Source organism: Lynx rufus, unplaced genomic scaffold (assembly GCF_022079265.1).
Source record: "Lynx rufus isolate CCGP_SWC_20201006 ecotype Redwood Valley unplaced genomic scaffold, mLynRuf1.p SCAF_5, whole genome shotgun sequence".
NCBI lineage: Eukaryota > Metazoa > Chordata > Mammalia > Carnivora > Felidae > Lynx > Lynx rufus.
Genome location: NW_025814867.1, coordinates 136,310,336 through 136,332,814, shown reverse-complemented (window position 1 = coordinate 136,332,814; position 22,479 = coordinate 136,310,336). Strand labels below are relative to the sequence as shown.

Below are 22,479 nucleotides of genomic sequence, written 5' to 3'. Positions count from 1 at the left end.
CCTGCCAATACATGGGGAGATAAAACAATGCTACTCTGGACAGAGATCACATGTCTCTAACCCTAAATCCAAAGTTCCTGCTAAGTGTGTGTCTGTCACAAGACCCAGTTGTGAGGATGAAGATTTCTAGCAAATTACTCCAAATGGAAGCACCTTTACAGTGCACACTAGTATTTCGGTGATATGAGAAATACCCTAACTGTTCATTGACATGTCAAGTTGTCAGAAGTGCACGGACATGTTTTACCACCTGTAATATACAGGCTTTCTTTCTTGAATGTTAGCTGAGCCAGTAGCAGGAGCACATGTCATACAGTGGTTGGATGCTTCTCTTTGGTCTGAAGTGTGAAGAAAAGAAATAGGAGCAATTAAGAGTGCTTTTTTAGAGAAAGAGAAGCTGCTGTCTCCATTTTCTCAATAGTCTGCTTATGTCTAGACGTAGATTATCTTTTAAAAAGCTATAATAGATTTTTTAAATTTATTTTGAGAGAGAGAGAGAATTCCAGGCAGGCTCTATATAGTGCAGAGCCTGATGTGTGTGGCTCAAATTCATGAACCCTGAGACCCTGACCCAAGCCGAAGTCAGATGCTTAACTAACTGACCCACCCAGATGCCCCTATATATTTTTTTAATCTTTGCAAGTGAAAAGAAGTTTTTAAAATATACAATAGAATTAAGTTTTATTAAACAGTAATTCCATAACATCAGTACTTAGAAAAGCTTGTGGAATCTTTGGAAATTTCAAAGAAAGGAAAAAACAACCAACTTGCTTAGATGTTTCCATTTAACTTAGCCTAGATACAGTAATAATTTATAGATGTTTAGAAATACTTAACAACTATATAACTTTAATTGAGTATAAACAAGCTTAGTAATGAAATAATCCATTTATTCATCTCAGGTGATGTAGAAGATTCAGAAGTCCATACAACATGTTATATAGGCTCTCAGATGTGTAGTCAAGATAGAGAAATGTGACTTATGTCTTAATACTTATATTATGAGGTGAGAAGCTGGAAAATACTAATGCAAGCAATATTGACTACAGAGTTTCAAAAGAATGCAAAAATATTTCTACTGAAAAATAAATAAACCTTTTAAAAAAGCTCAAATTTATATTGGACCTTGAAGGAAGGATAAGAAAGAGTAGGAGTAACATAAACTGAAGCATGGCCAGAACAGAGAATGCATGTATGACACAATGAGTGGACAGGCTTTGATGTGCCATGTGTTTATTTAGGGACCTGGTATGAGAGAAGGAGAGGGACACATAAAGCATGTGCATACATGCATACACACACACACACACACACACACACACACACACACAGAGTATAGCCAACCATTTTTAAATGTGATTACCTGAATCATAACTTACATAATTAGAGAAATGGAAATATTTTCCAGTTTACTTTATGGACCATAATGGCTGATCTTTTACATATCCTGGAAAATTAGAATTCTGTTTTAGAAATCACTGCTATACACAATAGTGATTGTTTGTTTATTAAATGTATTTATTTATTGAGAGAGAGAGAGAGAGAGAGAGAGAGAGAGAGAATGAGTGGGGGAGGGGCAGAGAGGGAGAGAGAGAATCTCAAGCAGGCTCTGCGCTGTCAACATGAAGCCCAACGTGGGGCTAGATCCCATGAACCATGAGATCATGACCTGAGCCAAAATCGAGTTGGTTGCTTAACTGACTGAGCCACACATGATGTAAAAGAGTAGAGAACGAGAGTAGTGTCAGTCTCTGAAACCATTTCTGATTATGCCAGTCCATGGTGTTCAACCTTTCCTACAGGATAGCACTACTGAAGAAGGCCTTAGAACCTTCCTAATAATAGAATCTTGAGACACTTACCAGATAAAGAAAAAGCTCTTTACTCCTCCTTAAACTTTGAGAATATTTATGTATATAAATATATACATATATAAATACTATGTATTATAGTATAATACAGAAAATATTGTTCATGATAATGAACTTTAACAATAAAAAATCAAACAATGTTTACTAAAATGGAATATATTGGCATGATTTAAAAAATTATAGGGGTGGGGCACCTGGGTGGCTCAGTCGGTTAAGCGGCCGACTTCGGCTCAGGTCATGATCTCATGGTTTGTGAGTTCGAGCCCCGCGTCAGGCTCTGTGCTGACAGCTCGGAGCCTGGAGCCTGCTTAGGATTCTGTGCCTCCCTCTCTCTCTGCCCTTCCCCCACTCATGCTCTGTCTCTGTCTCAAATATAAATAAACATAATTTTTTCTTAATTGTAAGGTTAAAAAATGTAAAAACATGTCTTCCAAAATTATGTATCAGTTACATTCACCATTAAAATAACCATGATGGTCAGCCCACAGCTATTCTTCACTAGACATAAGAAAATTTTATGAGCTATATTCTAGGAAAAAATCATATTTACACTGAATATTAAAGTATCCAAAAAAGTGTATATTTGGGCAGTTAACTGGGTCTATTTTTTTTAAGTTTCTAATGACTATGAATACTTCCATCCTCCTGTACATTAAATTTTTATAAAACACTCATGAAATATTCATGTTTCTTTTCCCACTACTCACAAATATCTTTCACATATAAATTAGTTTCATTTCTTCATACCATTTATTTCTCTGATTTATAAAATTATATACATAGGGGAGCCTGTGTGGCTCTGCCGGATGAGCATCTGACTTCAGCTTAGGTCATGATCTCATGGTTTGTGTGTTCAAGCCCCATATCAGGCTCTATGCTGACAGCTCAGAGACTGGAGCCTGTTTTGAATTCTGTGTCTCCCTCTCTCTCTGCCCCTCCTCAACTCACACACACACACTCTCTCTCAATCTCTCAATGATAAAAACACGTTAAAAATAAAATAAAATAAAATAAAATAAAATAAAATAAAATAAAATAAAATAAAATAAATAAAATAATACACATAAAGAAAACTCATTTTCTTAAAAATTTAAAAATTATTTGAATAGAAGTTCTTTTATTATTACAGCAGCAACCAGGCAAAGTACAGAATTATGAATGAATTTGGGTCTTCATATTAAGACATCTAGATAAGTTTCCCGCATGCAAATAATTTTACTTAAAGCTGTTATTCACTCAGTTTTCCTATTGACCTCGTTCCCTATATATTTTGATCTACATAGTTTAAACTCATTAAGACTGCTATTTTATATAAATTTCTAATTTAGATTGGGTTTATTTTTTTAATGTACACAATGAAAATAGTCCAATATATTCTTGTTTTGATTTTTAACATATAGAAGTCCTTCCATTACATTCAAATTAGAAGAAATTTCCTTTCACTGAAAATACAGAATTAATGTGGATTACTTTTATCCCCTTATCTTTGCAATTCACAAGATTTTAGAGCACTTGTATTTAATATAGACAGATGATTTTTATAGTCTATTTCTTTTATACCATGTGAAATATAGTCATTAAAATGATAACCATTTTTCTTCAGGCAGATTTATGTGGGAAATCGTGTAATTGTAGAAAATATTCCTTGTAGAGAATTTTTTAAAAACATCGGAATTTATTAAGATTTTAAAAACTGCAGTAGTTTAGAACTAATACTAAACAATGATTATTTAAAATTGTTTCTAAAATAGTAAAATTGAATAGTATGATATACGCAAATGCAGTTTCATCCAGGCAACTGTAAATAACATGGATTAAAGAAACACTGGAATAAAAATCTTAAATGTAACTTAACATGATGTTACAATAACTTTTAGCTATTGGAAAACGACAGGAAAACTACACATCCTCCTATAGAAAAACCATCACTACCATTATAGAAAGGAGTTATGTCTCATAGATTACTTCAAAAGAAACAAACCCCCAAACCCTCTGAGACCCATTTCATCACAATTAGTAGCCAAAGAAGTTCGTTGAGAACTAGTATATTACAGCACTGAGAACACGAAATAACCATCATGTTCATGTCATTGAACCACATGAACCTTTTACTCATTATTTATAAAAGATGCTTGCTAATATATCATAAAACAAAGAAAATTTGTGAAAATATGTGTTTTTACTTATTTTTTTTATTTTTTAAAGTTTTTTTAATGTGCATTTATTTTAAGAGAGATAGAGAGCATGAGCAGGACCAGGAGCGGGGAAGGGGCAGAAAGAGAAGACAGAATCCTAAGCGTGCTTCAGGCTCAGAGGGAGTTGTCAGCACAGGGCCAGACAGGGGGTGGGGGGCCTGAACTCCAAGCCGCAAGATCATGACCTGAGCTGAAGTCAGATGCTTAACCGACTGTGCCACCCAGGCGTCCCTGTGATAATATGTGTTTTAAGAACACAGACAAAAACACACACAATGATAAGATAAAATAAAACTTTGAAAGGGACCGTTGTGTGTTTGGTTGGTAGAGAGGGGAGACAGAAGACAGAAAGACCTAAAAGTATGATCATGTCATATGTCATGCAGGCACATCTGAGATGCAGTTCCAAAAGAACCCCAACAATAAAAAAAGAAGTTTTTAAGTAACAAAGACATATCAATTATTTATTTCATTATTTTTAGTAGCACCATAACACAACACAGAAAACTCCTGACAAATTTAGGAAAGTCACACATTAGGTCACATCGTAATATGACAAAACAGATTTATTTATTTTTTATTTTTTTAATTTATTTTGAGACAGGGAGAGACAGAGCATGAACAGGGGAGGGTCAGAGAGAGGGAGACACAGAATCTGAAACAGGCTCCAGGCTCTGAACTGTCAGCACAGAGCCCGACGTGGGGCTCGAACTCATGGACCAGGAGATCATGACCTGAGCCAAAGTCGGCTGCTTAACCAACTGAGCCACCCAGGCGCCCCGAAAAAACAGATTTAAAGAAATATCTGGGGGTGCCTTGGTGGCTCAGTCGGTTAAGCACTGGACTTCAGCTCAGGTCACGATCTCCCAGCTCACGAGTTCGAGCCCCAAGTCGAGCTCTGCTGACAGCTAGGAGCCTGGGTCCTGCTTCAGATTCTGTGCCTCCCTCTCTCTCTCTGCTCCTCACACTCATGCTCTCTCTCTCTCTCTCTTTCAAATACAAATAATAAAAATTTAAAAAAAGAAATATCTGTATGGGCTTACTCTAACTTTAGTTGAGTTGTGATGCTCATTCTCGCTATTTTCATCCTGTATTTTAAATAATCACTGGCCTTCTTTTCTAAGTATGAACAACAATAAAAAGGCTTTATATTCAATAATGGTCATAGAAAAACATGTATCGACAATAACTTCAATAAAATACTTCCACTGGAAATAAGTTACTTTCTTTTTGAGTCACAATGCAGAACAAAAGTAGTTCAATCTTGTATATCTTCACTACAAAAATGAATTAATAATTTAATAGAAAGAAATCTTCCCTATTATGTTATTATTCACTCTGTTTATAGACATAGCATTGCATACTTACCATATGTTGTTCAATTATCAATGAAGAATCCAGGAACTGTTGAATAATCTGAATTTTACTGCATAATTAGTGGGTTTTTGAACAATAAAATTTGAAGTGAGTATCAAATAACATGTTTTTCAATAAAGACCTGGTTGTATCAAAATTATCTTTTGGATTCTAGCAGGTTCTAGTACACAATGAAAAATATCTACCAGTAGGCAGACCTGCGTCGCACTGGGGGCAGGGAGATGGTTATGTCAACCCACAGTGTGCCATCTGCCAGGGACTTCAGGGCACTGGCTCCAACCTGGATCAGTATTGCAGCTTTCCCTGAAAATCAGGCAGAGCACCATTGCCTTTCTCTCCTATCCCCCTTGGGACAAGGGACTATATTTTTACTGTACCCTGCATTATCGAATAATTTCAACAGGTACCATTTATATCATAGTCTATGTAAATGGCTCTTCTTATGGTTGCATATTACACAATGTACGGACCCATACACTGTGTGCACATCTGATAGCCTTTGTTATTCTGGGTAACACTGGGAAAACTGCCAAGTTTTGAAGCTTAAATTTATATTTAAAATTTCTGCTGAATGTGCATAGGAAGCTAGAAAGTTTCCAGGAAAAAAAGGTGAATTTGTTGGACGATAAGCCACACTACACAGCAAGAAGTTTAGCTAATTACAGGTACTAATCATTCCTCAGTAAGAAACACTGATATGCCCATTTTTCTTAAAAGCATAATTTTCAATGCTACGTCATCAATATATTAACAAATTAATTTAACACTGTTTTAAACATGGAAAAGTCCCACATATAAAAATATATTACAACAAAAATTATAAAGATCTGTATAAGGGATGAGACAGTCAGTGGAGATACACTTACACTAATAGACCTACAGAACTCAGGAAAGTCTCAGAAATTTTAAGTGCAATGAATGAGAGCATAAAACTGAATGATCATCAAATATTTAAACAATTGTACTCTCATGCCCTCTTCCCAGATTAAAGAGAAGATGAGTTCCTCTCTCTCATCTTAACAGAAGATGCAAGGTCTATTATTTGGTAAGTGGGACCAAAGAAGTTTTGTACTCTAGAATTCTAAACAGGAGGAACATGGAGTTGATGTGCCGAATAAAATTTTGTGGGAATCATCTGACACCATTTGACACTAGCTGCCTTTCCACAGTGTCCTGACAGCCAGGTATGCCAGTATTAACTGAACAGCCTCAAAACAGATATCCGAAAATAGTTACCATTTCTCAGACTCTTGTTGATGGGGAAGTTAGAAACCCATCTGATCTCAAGGCTTGAAAACACTGTCTTTACAAACAGAGATGAGGGTGTTTTTCTTTCACTTATCCAGGCAAGGATCACCAAATACTAGGGGAACGTTTCCATTGTGAATGACAGAGACAAAGCAAACAACAACAACAAAATAAATCTAGGAAAAGAAAACCAAATCAGGGAGCAAAAACAATGCTGAAAATGAAATATCATGATAATTATCAGAGAGAAAAGACTATATTGCATAAATGAGACGAGAAATGACCAGAGAATAAAATATTTAACAATTTTAAAAACTTATAGGTAAATTGAAAGATATGTGTTGAAAACCTTAGGGGAGAGTAAAGATAAAAATAGAGACAATGAGAGAAAACACAGGAAACATGAGGGTATTAATTGAAAAAAAGCTAACATTTGATTAAGAAATTCTAATACAAAGCAATGGGGAAAAATTACTAAAAAAAAAAAAAAAAAAAAAAAAAAAAAAGCACCCAACTCTATCTTACTCCTTAGGGCATTAATGTCCAGTTTTAAAAGAGAAATAATTTTCCGATGCAAATCCTGTAAAAGAACACTTTACAGGCCATATGAAGCCTGCTGCACTAAGATAAAGTGAGTGGGCATGTGAGGGTGGGGGCAGAGCATGGAGGTGATTCCTAGTGAAAAATGAAAACATGGAGGACCTAGGTGCTGTAATAGGGTTGTTGGTACATGGAAATTCCATACATGTAACAAATAAATTTTTCATTGTTGATGTGGAGCTTCAGCTTGAATCAATATAAATACTATTAAGCTTTCGATTTTGGAGTATTCAAGCCAGAAAGATTCTTTATTCCAAGGGAGTTGCTGGTGCCACTGAATTTAGGGCACCTGCTTTGGGACAAAGGTACTGGGACATAGCATCTCTTTAGTTGTATCGAAATCTTTCTTGGTATTTGATCTATTAATCTTCACTCTATTCCAGTTTAAGCTCCTGTATTTAAAATCAGTTTGTGGGCCTATCGGGCACAGGCATAGAATTTGTAAATCCAAACACTTATCTTTCAAAACAATCTTGGAAAAAAATCCTTATTGAATGCCACTTCTTCACAAAGCTGAAAATGGATTTCTCTGCCATATAAATTGATTTTTTTTTCTTCAGGTTTCAATTAAAAGAGAACTTTTGCTAAAATTAAAATCTGGATTAAAAATTTTGGCATTATATGTAGTAATGAAGCAGGTACATACCTTAATCACAATGTTCATAAACTAAATGCTATAAGGTTAAAATGACCATCTATAGATTAAAATATACGTACTGCAATTGCATCCTGCGAAGCAATATTGAAGGTTTAGTGAAATTATGCAGTGAAAAAACTGTAAAGTCCAACTGTGAATTTATTTCTAAATTGTAGTTAGTTATTACACCCTTCGATTAGTAAAAATGGCAAGAATTTGAGTAAGTTTCCAATGAATGTTCCATTTACAAAATGCTACTATTTTCAAATAAAAATTATCTCCCTTATTTTCAGGAACAAAGAGAAATTCTACTACAACCTTAGGTCCAAATAAACCAGAGCATCTAATACTCTCAGTTGAGATTGAAAGGATGTTTATGTGTGATTGTACCTGGCTAAACATTTCACAAATTAAAATTATGCTATTTGAGAGAATTGTTTTATGCTCTGATAAAAATAACTTGATATTTTAAAATGTCAATTTTTCATTTTTGTTTTGAATACTGAAAAGTGAGTACCTGTTTTGAAAGATTATTATCTTCTCTTCATTTGTGCCCAATGAGGTATATAGAACATGCTTACCAAGTGTTAAATGATAGGGTAATGGAAATGCCACGTAACCCTCCCAATCAAAAAAAATCTTGCTACACCTGTGACACACATTTTTCACTCAAAACTAAATGTCAAAATGACTTCCATTTGAAATTTAAATAGTTCAAGTTGTTATCAGATTTGTTCACAATTCATGTTTTGAAATTTAGTTTTAGGTCAATTAATGATTAGGATGATCAGTAAGGTTTCAGCTAAACCTTGAAGAATATAATAACTGGTCTAGACAGCAACTGTACCCTAAACCTTGGACCAGGTGCAGAGTAAGCAAGTGAAATTCACAGGAAATTAATTAATGCGTTATTTAGAATCAGAATCTACTAACAGGAGATTTTTTTCCCTAAAATTTTCTTGCTTATGCCACCACAATCAAGCAAGAGATGATATTTATTTTTAGGTAGACGAAGATACATGAGTAGTATATAATGGATTATAGGTATTTATGAACTAGGAAAAAAAACTGAACATCAACTAAACTCATGTAAATTAAAAGAAAGAAAGAAATCTATGCTGAAGGAAAAAAGTAGCAGCTGAAATGTTGACTATAGTCCCTGTCTTTTCAGAGATAAATCCAAATCTATCTTCTAACAAATGCCTCAAAGGCAATGAGTATAATTATGCTTACAAAATTCTTCCTCAAACTTTAAAATGATTAGTGTGAACTGCAAAAGAAGCATTTCTTCCCTATTCAAAACTATGTATGTTCTTTAAAAAAACGTCAGAATTTCAACAATGTCATTACCTATACAGCCAGAAGAGCGCCTTTTAAATATAGTTACAATTATACATATCATTTTCAAAAATCTTTTTAGGTGTACATGTTAGATCACAGAAAAGGAAGGAAAACTGAAATATGAAAAATGATGTGGATGGGGAGACTGTAGCTAGAGGACCAGCCATGTAATTGTTTTTGGAAAGTACTGCTGTCCTTTGGAAAATCTCAACTGGTACTCAGACAATGGGAGCTATTGCACGGATCTGTAGTACACAAGGTTGGGTTCCAGTGTCCTCATGGGGGAGAGAAGAAAGAGGGAGGTCTGAGACTTGGACCCCTGCATGGAGCTAGGAATGTCAACGTTCTTGGAAGAAAGGAAAAGTGTGGGCTAAAAAAATTTGTTTGACTTGGCAAGGAGGTGGGATAAATACTTCTTTGAAAATTAGTAACTGCAAATCTGCTCTCATAGCACAGGAACTCTCAAATCAAGAAATTAATTTAAGATGCTTCCACCTTTATAAAATTTCAGAGCAGCTGTTCAAAGTAAAGGGATATTTTCTGTGGAAGACTGCATCCAAACCCGAGGCCTTGCATGACACCAGTAAATAAGATTAGCAAAATATGAGATCGCATTTTAAAATCATAAAATATACTACCAAACAAGCCACCATGAGTGAGATACTGTTGAAACATACAATGAACTAATGTAATTTATATAAATTAAAAATGTGATTGTTGCGGTGCCTGGGTGGCTCAGTTGGTTGGGCATCCGACTTTGGCTCAGGTCATGATCTCACAGTCCGTGAGTTCGAACCCTGCATCGGGCTCTATGCTGGCAGCTCGGAGCTTGGAGCCTGCTTCAAATCTGTGACTCTCTCTTTCTCTGCCCCTACCCTGCCTGTGCTCTGCCTCGCTCTCAAAAATAAAATAAAAACATAAAAAAAAATTTTAATGTGATTGTTAAATTAAAATCTTAATAGATAGGTTTAATGGTAGCTTAAACATAAGTGAACAAAGAATTAGTGAACTGGTAGGCAGAACTGAATAATAACATGGTAAAATAATGAAACATAATAAAATATAGGTACAGAGATATGGTATTCTAACTTCTAAAAAAAACAAGTTTAGCATTTATAACTGGGATTTTTCAGAATAAGGGAATAGAGAGAATGAGGGAAAAGACAATATTCGTATTCAAGAATGTAATGATATAACATTTTCCAGGATGGATGAAAGACATCAATCTTTAGATTGAGGAACATTATGAACCTCAAACAGAACAAGAACTCCACATGAAGACATGTAATTAAACCTCAAGACACCAAATTAAAATAGATATCACAAAACCAGCGTAAGAAAAAAGTAAAAATATTTACAAAGAAAAAATTTCCAAATGACAGTGATATTTCAGCTTTCTAATTCATATTTAACGTAGGCAAATTACTCCCTCAGTTCTCTATAGAAGTCCTTCCAGTAGCTATCTAAAACACATTGCAACACACACACACATTACACCATACACATATGTATATATGTACATATATACATATATAAGCATATGTATGTATATATGTACACATATATATATGTGTATATATATATAAACATATATACATATGTATATATGTACACATATATATATACATATGTATATATATATGTATATATACATATATATATACACATATATAAGCATATGTATGTATATATGTACACATATATATATGTATATATATATATAAACATATATACATATGTATATATGTACATATACATATATATATATATATATATATATATATATGTATATATATATAAACACACACACTTAGGGGTGCCTGGGTGGTTCAGTCAGTTAAGCGTCTGACTTTGGCTCAGATCATGATCTCATGGTTCGTGATTTCAGGCCCCAGTTAGGGCTTGTGCTGACAGCTCAGAGCCTGGAGCCTGCTTCAGATGCTGTGTCTCCCTCTCTCTCTGCCCCTCCCCCTCTCACACTCTGTGTCTCTCTCTCCCAAAAATAAACATCATAATTTTTTAACAATATATACTTAAAATTATATATATGGGCTATACTCATACTTTACAGGGAAGTAATTTGTGTTCCACTTTCACAATTTTTTTTTGTTTGTTTATTTGAGACAGAGAGAGAGAGAGAGAGAGAGAGAGAGAGAATCTCAAGCAGGCCCCATGCTCAGCTTGAATCCCGATGGGGGGCTCAATCCATGACCCTGGGATCATGACCTGAGCCGAGATCAAGAGTCGGATGCTCAACTGACCGAGCCACCCAGGCACCCCACTTTTGCAACTCTTTACTGAATAAAGGAAAAACGGTGCCTAACGGTCAACAGTACTGGCTTTGGAATCTGATTTCCTGTCAGGGTTTGAATTTTAGTTTCACTATTATTTATCCACACGACCTTATAGATAAGAAGCTAAATTTTATAGTCCCAGTATTCTCCTTTATATGGATTGCCCTCAGCTTCATCCTCTGTAAGAGGGTATTCATACTACCGAATTCTTCATTTTGTAGTCAAAATCTATTGACTTAATTTATTTTCAGTTCTTAACAGAGTGACTAAAATAGAATGAATATTTGGGAACTAGGAACTGAATTGCGCCCCACCCCCCATTCATATGTTGAAACCCTAGCCTCTAATGTGATAGGAGTTAGAGGTGGGTCTTGGGGAGGTAATTAGACTTAGTGAACTCATGAGGGTGGAGCCCCATGATGGGATCAGCATTCTCATAGGAAGAGGAAGAGAAACCAGAACTATGAGTATTCTGATCTCACTGGCAAGCTTTAAGCTATGCAAGGCTGAGTGTACTGACTGTCATTCATGTAAGGTCCCTGACTGATACTCAAAATTCACCAAACAGGTTTCTGACACGTTTTCTTTCTACATAAAATACTCACAGGTAAAGAATATGCCTATCATATATACCTGAATGTCTAATTTCTGAGACAGTGATTTCTCATTGTAAATTAACAAATGTTCTTTATTATATATCAGTTTTATAAACACGGAAATCTGCTTCTGAGATAGGGATATATGGAGTAACAAAATCAGGTCTTTGAACGTGAACAACTCTGTCAGATCAAAGCCATTATAAATTCTTCATGGTTTTGCAACTTTGTAAGAAGTCTCAGAAGAATCTATTAACCTTCTTCCCTAGGGTAGAGGGGTAAGGGGTGGCGGTACTCTTCTGTCAAGTTTAATTTCTCTAATGTTCAGCTTTAACATTACCTGTCTCCAGGGTTGTGCCCAAGCACCCACTTTGAATGTTCTGTAGTGTCAGAAATAATTCATCTCTCTTTCTGTCTCTCCCTTTTCACCCTCTTTTGTTTTCTCTCTCTTAAAAATATTATTCTTGCATCTAGGGTAATGGTTGCTTCCACTGGAATCCTAGAACTCACAAGCTCATTCTTTTGGGGCACTATCTTCTCTCCTAAACCACACAGCATTTGCACAAAGACATTACCTACCCAAACCCTCTCATTATTAGAAGAAATTATAAAAGCTGACATGTTGGGGGGGGGGGCATTACTTGAAGAATGTGGTAAATGACTGAAGACAGATTAATATTTCTGGCATTTCTATCAAAAACCTATTATTCTCAGTAAAAATGAATAAGCAGGTGCCAACACAGATGAAATTAGGATGATTTTTATCTGTTCTGTCTCCATTGTCCACTAAGCCAATCCTTCATAGAAGGGCTCACGCTTTTCTTCATAGAACAAACAGCTAGCTCATGCTTTTTACAGAACCCTTACACCATACATATTAGGATCAGGCCAGGGCCCAGGGCCAGCACAGGAAGGGCAGTATAATTTTCATGACTATATACTCACCAATACTTTATATTACTATATACTCATCATTTTCCTTACTATCCTTTTGTAGTTCTATATCCCAATCAATACACTCCACCTCTCATAATTTACTATGATTTCCTACTTTAGTTTCTTCTTTTAATGGGAAAACAAATCACATTTTCACAACATGATGAAATTCTATATAAGTGAACAGAAGTGCTATAAATTGTTTCAACTTCTCAGAATTAGCTTATTCTATTACTCCACCTGCCATAATTAGTAGTAATAGCTTGAGTTTTCAAAACACAATTTTGAAATAAATTTCAGTAGACAGATGACTTTTTATAGATTGTTTCATAAATGCATGTAAAGTACACTTACTTGTGGAAGAAATCTTATTAATAAATGAAAAACAAGCACATATTTTAGAATATTCAGGCATCCAATATGACATGTCAGCAGTTGTTTTTCCCACCACCAGATTTTTAAATACTAACTTTCCCCCCAATATTGAACTTTGGAGATTTTGTGAAACTTTCCATCTTTGTTAAAGATAAAAAGTTTCCCACTCTTTATTCAAGTTATTCTCAAGAAGAATAGGACAGTGGAAATGTCTTCCCAACTCTACTAAAAAAAAAAAAAGGACATACTGAAGAAAAATAAAAGCCCACTCACACAAGCACACTGAAGGTCAGCTTGAATTAACCAACACAATTTGAAAGCACTGACTCACTTTGAACTCCATGGGAGCGTACTATTTTCCAGGTTTCTGATGCCACTTCTTTGACATCCACCTGATAGTGATGAATAGGCACACCTCCATGGGAGTCCGGCTTGTTGAAAGAAACCTTGGCTGTGGTCTGTGACAGCTCTATAATCTTCACTCCATAGGGACTGGATGGCACATCTACAAATTAGTAGAAACAAAGGAAATATAAGCCAGGTAATATGGATGGCCATTATTAAAATTTATGGTATTTTGAAAATTAGGAATAAAGGAACATTTCTCCCTATGTCACTTAATATATGTGAATTACAAAGTTTGCATAAACTGATGAATGATGTCTTCAAATTGCAAGAAAGTACACATTAGTCAATCTTTACACCTATATCAAATAAAGAATATTCAATATCAAATCTCATTGACTGGGGCAGTAATTATACTTGTCTTTTCTATACAATATTAGGATTTTATTTGCATTCATGGAAAACAAGCTTGTGTGTGTGTGTGTGTGTGTGTGTGAGAGAGAGAGAGAGAGAGAGAGAAGGAGAGACAGAGAGAGAGAGAGAGGGAGAGAGAAAGGGAGGGAGAGAGAAGGAGAGACAGAGAGAGAGGGAGGGAGGGAGAGAGGGAGGGAGAGAGAGAGAAGGAGACACACACACACACACACACACACACACAGAGAAAGAGAAAGAGAGACAGAGAGAGAGAGAGACAGAGAGAGAGAGAGAGAGAGAGAGAGAGAGAGAATGCAGATACAATTAGAAGAAGAAGCAGGGGTGCTTGGGTGGGTCAGTCAGTTAAGCATGCAACTTTGGCTCAGGTCAAGATTCACGTTCATGGGTAGGAGCCCTTCATTGGGCTCTGTGCTGACAGGTCAGAACCTGGAGTCCACTTCATATTCTGTGTCTCCCTCTCTCTCTGCCCCTCCCCTGCACACACTCTGTCTCTCTCTGTCTCTCAAAAAAAAAATTATATATATATATGAAAAAAGCAGACTTTATTGAATTTTTAGTATAAATAGTTATCTTTTGTGAAAATTTGAGATTTATTTTCTTCTTGTTCATTCAAATTATATTAATAATTTTGGGAAAGTATTAAGTTTAGAACACATGTCATTATGAACTAAATAAAATTGCAAGCTGTCCGTTTTAGCTTCATTTATGTATTATTTAACTAAAACCTTTATTTGAAATAGTTAAGTTGTAATCACTGTATTTAAAAAAAATAGCTATAAAATCTTTCTTGTGTGTGTTTTTGTATCAATTCATTACTCACATTATTTAAAGGTCAATAAAGTATCCTGAAGGAAAATTTATATCATTTTCCAGCATACAAAACTTTATAAACAAGTATCAAAAATGGTAAAAAGGCAAGAGGGAAAAACAAAAAACAAGGGAGAAAAATTCTCATTGGAATTAACAAATTGAAACTTCTAGTGCAGAAACATGAAGAATTAGAGGCACATTAAACATTGAAGGGATCTATGTCTCTCAATTTATCTTTCTTTTTTTTACTTTTTAAAAAAGTAATCTCTATACCCAACATGGGGTTCAAACCCAAGATCCCAAGGAAGGTCAAATAATCACATGCTATACTGAGTGAGCCAGCCAGGAGCACCTGTCTCTCTTTCTTTTCAATACCACATTGGAAACAATCATAAAATTGGAAAATTACATATAATTTACTTAAAAATATACATATATTATAAAAATATGATTAAATATGTCATTTCATCTTTGAACATAATTTTATTTTAAAAAGGTGACTGAAAATAACAGTAAATGCAAATCCCTATTCTATATAATCAAACATTCATATAAAAATCTCTAATGGCTGTCAAAAGTCAACTGTCCCTTATTTGCTGAAGCTGAAGGAGAGCACGGTAGATCACATAAAAATATGCCTTATAATTGGTATTGGCAAGAGCCAGGAGGTCAGGTTTTTGGTCTTTGGATGTGAATATTGCAGAGAAATGTATCAATGTACATTTCAGCTCTAACTAGTAACAGTAAATTATTTGGAGATAATATTTTAAATGCATTATGGAATAACTCAAAGGTTTGGAAATAAATGTGTAGAATACTGATGCCTCCCAAAGTCATATTGCTATTAAAATCTTATCTGGAAAGAAAAATTGTAAATTACCTAAATAATCTATGAAATGTCACCATACATAAACCTTATAATATTTTCATGTTTCTTTAATCCCTAGATTATAACTGTAGGTTCTTTTCACCCGTAGGTTTGATCTAAAGTTTACAGAAAGGAAACACACACACACCAACACATTGATTGGTTTTTTTTTATATGAAATTTATTGTCAAATTGGTTTCCATACAACACCCAGTGCTCATCCCAACAGGTGCTCTCCTCAATGCCCATCACCCAACTTCCCCTCCCTCCCACCCCCCATCACCCCCTGTTTATTCTCAGTTTTTAAGAGTTTCTTATGGTTTAGCTCCCTCTCTCTCTAACTTTTTTTTCCCTTCCCTTCCTCTCCCCTATGGTCTTCTGTTAAGTTTCTCAGGATCCACATAAGAGTGAAAACATATGGTATCTGTCTTTCCCTGTATGACTTATTTCACTTAGCATAACTCTCTTCAGTTCCATCCACGTTGCTACAAAAGGCCATATTTCATTCTTTCTGATTGCCAAGTAGTATTCCATTGTGTATATAAACCACAATTTCTTTATCCATTCATCAGTTGATGGACATTTAGGCTCTTCCCATAATTTGGCTATTGTTGAAAGTGCTGCTATCAACATTGGGGTACAAGTGACCCTATGCATCAGCACTCCTGTATCCCTTGGGTATATTCCTAGCAGTGCTATTGCTGGGTCATAGGATAGATCTATTTTTAATTTTCTGAGGAACCTCCACACTGTTTTCCAGAGTGGCTGCACCAGTTTGCATTCCCACCAACAGTGCAAGAGGGTTCCCATTTCTCCACATCCTCTGCAGCATCTATAGTCTCCTGATTTGTTCATTTTAGCCACTCTGACTGGCATGAGGTTGTATCTCAGTGTGGTTTTGATTTGTATTTCCCTGATGAGGAGTGACGTTGAACATCTTTTAATGTGCCTGTTGGCCATCTGGATGTCTTCTTTAGAGAAGTGTCTATTCATGTTTTCTGCCCATTTCTTCACTGGATTATTTGTTTTTTGGGCGTGGAGAAGAATGAAACTAGACCACTTTCTTACACCATTCACAAAAATAAACTCAAAATGGATAAAGGACCTGCATGTGAGACAGGAAACTATCAAAACCCTAGAGGAGAAAGCAGGAAAAAACCTCTCTGACCTCAGCCACAGCAATTTCTTACTTGACACATCTCCAAAGGCAAGGGAATTAAAAGCAAAAATTGACTATTGGGACCTCATGAAGATAAAAAGCTTCTGCACTGCAAAGGAAACAATCAACAAAACTAAAAGGCAACTAACGGAATGGGAAAAGATATTTGCAAATGACATATCAGACAAAGGGCTAGTATGCAAAATCTATAAAGAACTCACGTTGATTGTTTAGAAGACTGTCAATTCTTCACTCCCATGCCCATGACTCTCTAATGTCAACTAGGCCTAAATTGGACAAAATGGCAATTATAATCTTCAGTGTAAGGATACTTTTAAAAAACAATGATTCTAGTTTCGAATCAAAATTGCACCAGCATTCTTCTCGAAACTAGAACAAGCAATCCTAAAATTCATATGGAACCACAAAAGGCCCCGAATAGCCAAAGGAATTTTGAAGAAGAAGACCAAAGCAGGAGGCATCACAATCCCAGACTTCAGCCTCTACTACAAAGCTGTCATCATCAAGACAGCATGGTATTGGCACAAAAACAGACACACAGACCAATGGAATAGAATAGAAACCCCAGAAGTAGACCCACGAACGTATGGCCAACTCATCTTTGACAAAGCAGGAAAGAACATCCAATGGAAAAAAGACAGCCTCTTTAACAAATGGTGCTGGGAAAACTGGACAGCAACATGCAGAAGGTTGAAACTAGACCACTTTCTCACACCATTTACAAAAATAAACTCAAAATGGATAAAGGACCTAAATGTGAGACAGGAAACCATCAAAACCTTAGAGGAGAAAGCAGGAAGAGACCTCTCTGACCTCAGCCGTAGCAATCTCTTACTCGACACATCCCCAAAGGCAAGGGAATTAAAGGCAAAAGTGAATTACTGGGACCTTATGAAGATAAAAAGCTTCTGCACAGCAAAGGAAACAACCAACAAAACTAAAAGGCAACCAACGGAATGGGAAAAGATATTTGCAAATGACATATCGGACAAAGGGCTAGTATCTAAAATCTATAAAGAGCTCACCAAACTCCACACCCGAAAAACAAATAACCCAGTGAAGAAATGGGCAGAAAACATGAATAGACACTTCTCTAAAGAAGACATCCAGGGGCGCCTGGGTGGCGCAGTCGGTTAAGCGTCCGACTTCAGCCAGGTCACGATCTCACGGTCCGTGAGTTCGAGCCCCGCGTCAGGCTCTGGGCTGATGGCTCGGAGCCTGGAGCCTGTTTCCGATTCTGTGTCTCCCTCTCTCTCTGCCCCTCCCCCGTTCATGCTCTGTCTCTCTCTGTCCCAAAAATAAATAAACGTTGAAAAAAATTTAAAAAAAAAAAAAAAAAAAAAAAAAGACATCCAGATGGCCAACAGGCACATGAAAAGATGTTCAGCGTCGCTCCTTATCAGGGAAATACAAATCAAAACCACACTCAGGTATCACCTCACGCCAGTCAGAGTGGCCAAAATGAACAAATCAGGAGACTATAGATGCTGGAGAGGATGTGGAGAAACGGGAACCCTCTTGCACTATTGGTGGGAATGCAAATTGGTGCAGCCGCTCTGGAAAGCAGTGTGGAGGTTCCTCAGAAAATTAAAAATAGACCTACCCTATGACCCAGCAATAGCACTGCTAGGAATTTATCCAAGGGATACAGGAGTACTGATGCATAGGGGCACTTGTACCCCAATGTTCATAGCAGCACTGTCAACAATAGCCAAATTATGGAAAGAGCCTAAATGTCCATCAACAGATGAATGGATAAAGAAATTGTGGTTTATATACACAATGGAATACTATGTGGCAATGAGAAAAAATGAAATATGGCCTTTTGTAGCAACGTGGATGGAACTGGAGAGTGTGATGCTAAGTGAAATAAGCCATACAGAGAAAGACAGATACCATATGGTTTCACTCTTATGTGGATCCTGAGAAACTTAACAGGAACCCATGGGGGAAGGGAAGGAAAAAAAAAAAAAAAAGGACGTTAGAGTGGGAGAGAGCCAAAGCATAAGAGACTGTTAAAAACTGAGAACAAACTGAGGGTTGATGGGGGGTGGGAGGGAGGGAAGGGTGGGTGATGGGTATTGAGGAGGGCACCTTTTGGGATGAGCACTGGGTGTTGTATGGAAACCAATTTGTCAATAAATTTCATATATATAAAAAAAATAAAAAATAAAAAATAAAAAACAAACAAACAAACAAAAAAAAAACACAATGATTCAGTTGGTTAAGTGCCTGACTGTTGATTTCAGCTCAGGTCATGATCTCATGGTTTGTGAGATTTGCAAACCCCACAATGGGCTCTGCATTGACAGTGCTGAACCTGCTTGGGATTCTCTCTCTCTCTCTCTCTCTCTCTCTCTCTCTCTCTCTCAAAATAAAGAAATAAACTTAAAAAAATAAAAAAAGAAAGGTACTAAGTCCTGAGGTTGGGAGGAAGAGATGTGATACCTCTCGGGCTCCACCTTTGAGCCCATTTGGAAGGGGTCCACACATTTGGAAGGGACATGGTCCTTGATTCTTACTCTGACCACAGACATATGCAGTATCAGCTGAGCTGTGCACTTGACATGATACAACTACAGATAAATAAGGCTTTTTTTCTTAGCATGAAGGTACCACTACCAAAACGTGAGCCAGTGGGTATCTTTTTCTGGCCAGATAGTCTATTTTCAGACCTGTTGACTCTTACTCTGGTTTTCCATTTATATTTACTTTTTGTTGGCCTCTACTTTCTGTTACCTGACTAAAAGAAAAACATGCTTATGACTAATATCTTCCTAAATATTTTTCTTTTATATTCTGATTTTATATATCCAACCACTTACTGGCTACCAAATTATTCCATGTATGTGTGTACACACACACACACACACACACACACACTCACTCACTCACTGAGTGAGTAAAAGGGACTGGAATATACTCAGTCCCCAGGAAATATATGATGAATTAAACATTTCAGTAATTAAAAATAATATACAAAGGTAGAGAACATATTCAAGTGAATAGGGCCGAATATGCCTAGAACCAATGTCTCTAATTCTTCACCCTCTCCATTGTTTGTTTTTTTTTTTAACACAGGTAACTTTATTTTTTTTTTCAATATATGAAGTTTATTGTCAAATTGGTTTCCATACAGCACCCAGTGCTCATCCCAAAAGGTGCCCTCCTCAATACTCATCACCCACCCTCCCCTCCCTCCCACCCCCCATCAACCCTCAGTTTGTTCTCAGTTTTTAACAGTCTCTTATGCTTTGGCTCTCTTCCATTCTAACCTCTTTTTTTTTCCTTCTCCTCCCCCATGGGTTCCTGTTAAGTTTCTCAGGATCCACATAAGAATGAAACCATATGGTATCTGTCTTTCTCTGTATGGCTTATTTCACTTAGCATAACACTCTCCAGTGTTTTTTAATCGCATTCATCCTTGAGCCTATCTCTTATATACAACACAATAAGTCAAAGTTATTTCCATCATTCCCACATCATAATTTTTGTGTTCATCTCCTCCTTCCTGTTTCCACTGTGAAGTCCAAGTCCTATCTGCCTCTACCTGCAATGCCATTAGTGGCTCTTGGCTTCCTTTCCTATTGGACATCCCACCAAATTTCAATCCATATGGTGTGTAAATGCAAAATCAATCTTTCTAAAGCACCACTCTACTCACGCCACTTCCCTAAGCAGGGTATTCAGAAGCTTCCTCCTCTTTATACCTTGAAGCTTAGACCTTTCACTCTGGCTTTCAATATCCTGAATTACCTAACCTCACTGGGTCTATGCAAACAGAGGATCATATTGTAGAAGGCTATCATACACAGTCCAATGTTTCAAATGGGGCTTGTGGATCTTGAATTCCATACACAAAGCTTCCATCACTGTTAGCATATTTTTCTAAACTATTTCTTAGCATCCTCCATCTCAATAATTAATGAATGCTACCCATCAGTGACTGAATAGAACAATTGTACAAACACACATTTCTTTCTTTATTCTTTCTTTTCACCTCTACTAGAACCAATATAGAGTTGGATGAAGAGCCAGGATATATATCATCAGAATCTATGGATCCAAAGTCTGGTTTTGCTACCTTTCTCAGCTGCAATCTTGGACAAATCTTGTCTTTTCAACCATCAGTATTTTTCTTTCTAAAATGGAGATTGGAATAATACCCAATGCTAAGGTTGCTATGAGTATCAAGTAATGGATAACACAAAACAGAACCTGAGATACATTAAGCACTTAGTAAGTGTTAGTCATCGTAATTTTGTTATCCCTCCCTGATAACTATCCCCCTTCTATTACATTATTGTGCATCCACTGACACCTATCAATATTTCAGTTTAAGGTAATAGATCTAACACTGAGGTTCAGCTTAGAAATGTGAACTGTGTGTAACAGCAAAGAATTGGTGCATAATCTAGGAGTAGGACAGAAACAATCTTTAGCAGATTGTTGTAGGAGTTGCCAGACGACCCTGCACAAATTAAATGTATTGACTCTTAGTTTCCTCATAAACAAAAAGGTAATAATGCCAACACTGAAGTTGCTATTGTGAGGATAAATTGCTGGATATAAGTCACTGGAAATTCACAACAACTATTTTCCCTTATCCTTTCTGTAAAAAGGCTGTCAGTATATTCATAATGCTGATAAATTTTTGATATTATGCATATACTTAAAGCCATAGTTTGGTCAAAGCATAAAGGCAAAAACTTCTAAAAAGTCTGCCTTGGTGATTATTTTATCTTGTAATAGATCAAGAAACAATGGAAAAGGTTGATTCTCTGACTTTAATTCTGATAAAGAATGGAATTAAATAAAGAGATACTAGCAAATGAAGCAGAAGAACATGAAGCCTTATTTAAAAAAAGAGCACAGCAATCTGATATACATATAAATGTATGAAAACAGATTCAAAATAATGCATCAAATATTACGTTCCTCTGCCTAACAGAAAAAGGAGACCAAAGTGAGGCTATATTCTAGAAAGCAAAATTCTGAAAATATATGTCCAAAGATACTCATGTGGAAGATAAAGAACGGAGCTCATAAATATAATGTAAGCACACAGGAGATCACGGATGACTAAATGTTTTAGAAACATTTCTAAAGTGAGGGACACATGGGTAGCTCAGTCTGTTAAAGTGTCCAGAGTGGGTCTGAGCCCTGCATCGGGCTCTGTGCTGACAGCTCTGAGCCTGGGGCCTGCTTTGAATTCTCTGTCTCCTCCACCCTCTCTCTGCCTTTTCCCTGCTTGTGTTCTCTCTCTCCTAAATAAATAAATAAATAAATAAATAAATACTGAAAAAAAAAAAGAAACCTGTCTAAAGTGAGATGAAACATGGAATTACAAAACTGTATTTCCTCAGGCTTCAGG

General features: G+C 36.1%; 1 protein-coding gene across 1 annotated transcript in view; it reads right to left on the bottom strand.

Moving 5' to 3' along the window:
- The window catches only part of NCAM2 (neural cell adhesion molecule 2), a 215,915-nt gene that overhangs the window by 68,869 nt on the left and 124,567 nt on the right, over nt 1-22,479 (bottom strand). Inside the window, exon 10 of the mRNA XM_047099839.1 lies at nt 13,802-13,975. Within this exon, the coding sequence (XP_046955795.1) occupies nt 13,802-13,975 (174 nt within the window). The remainder of the gene's footprint in view (nt 1-13,801; nt 13,976-22,479) is intronic.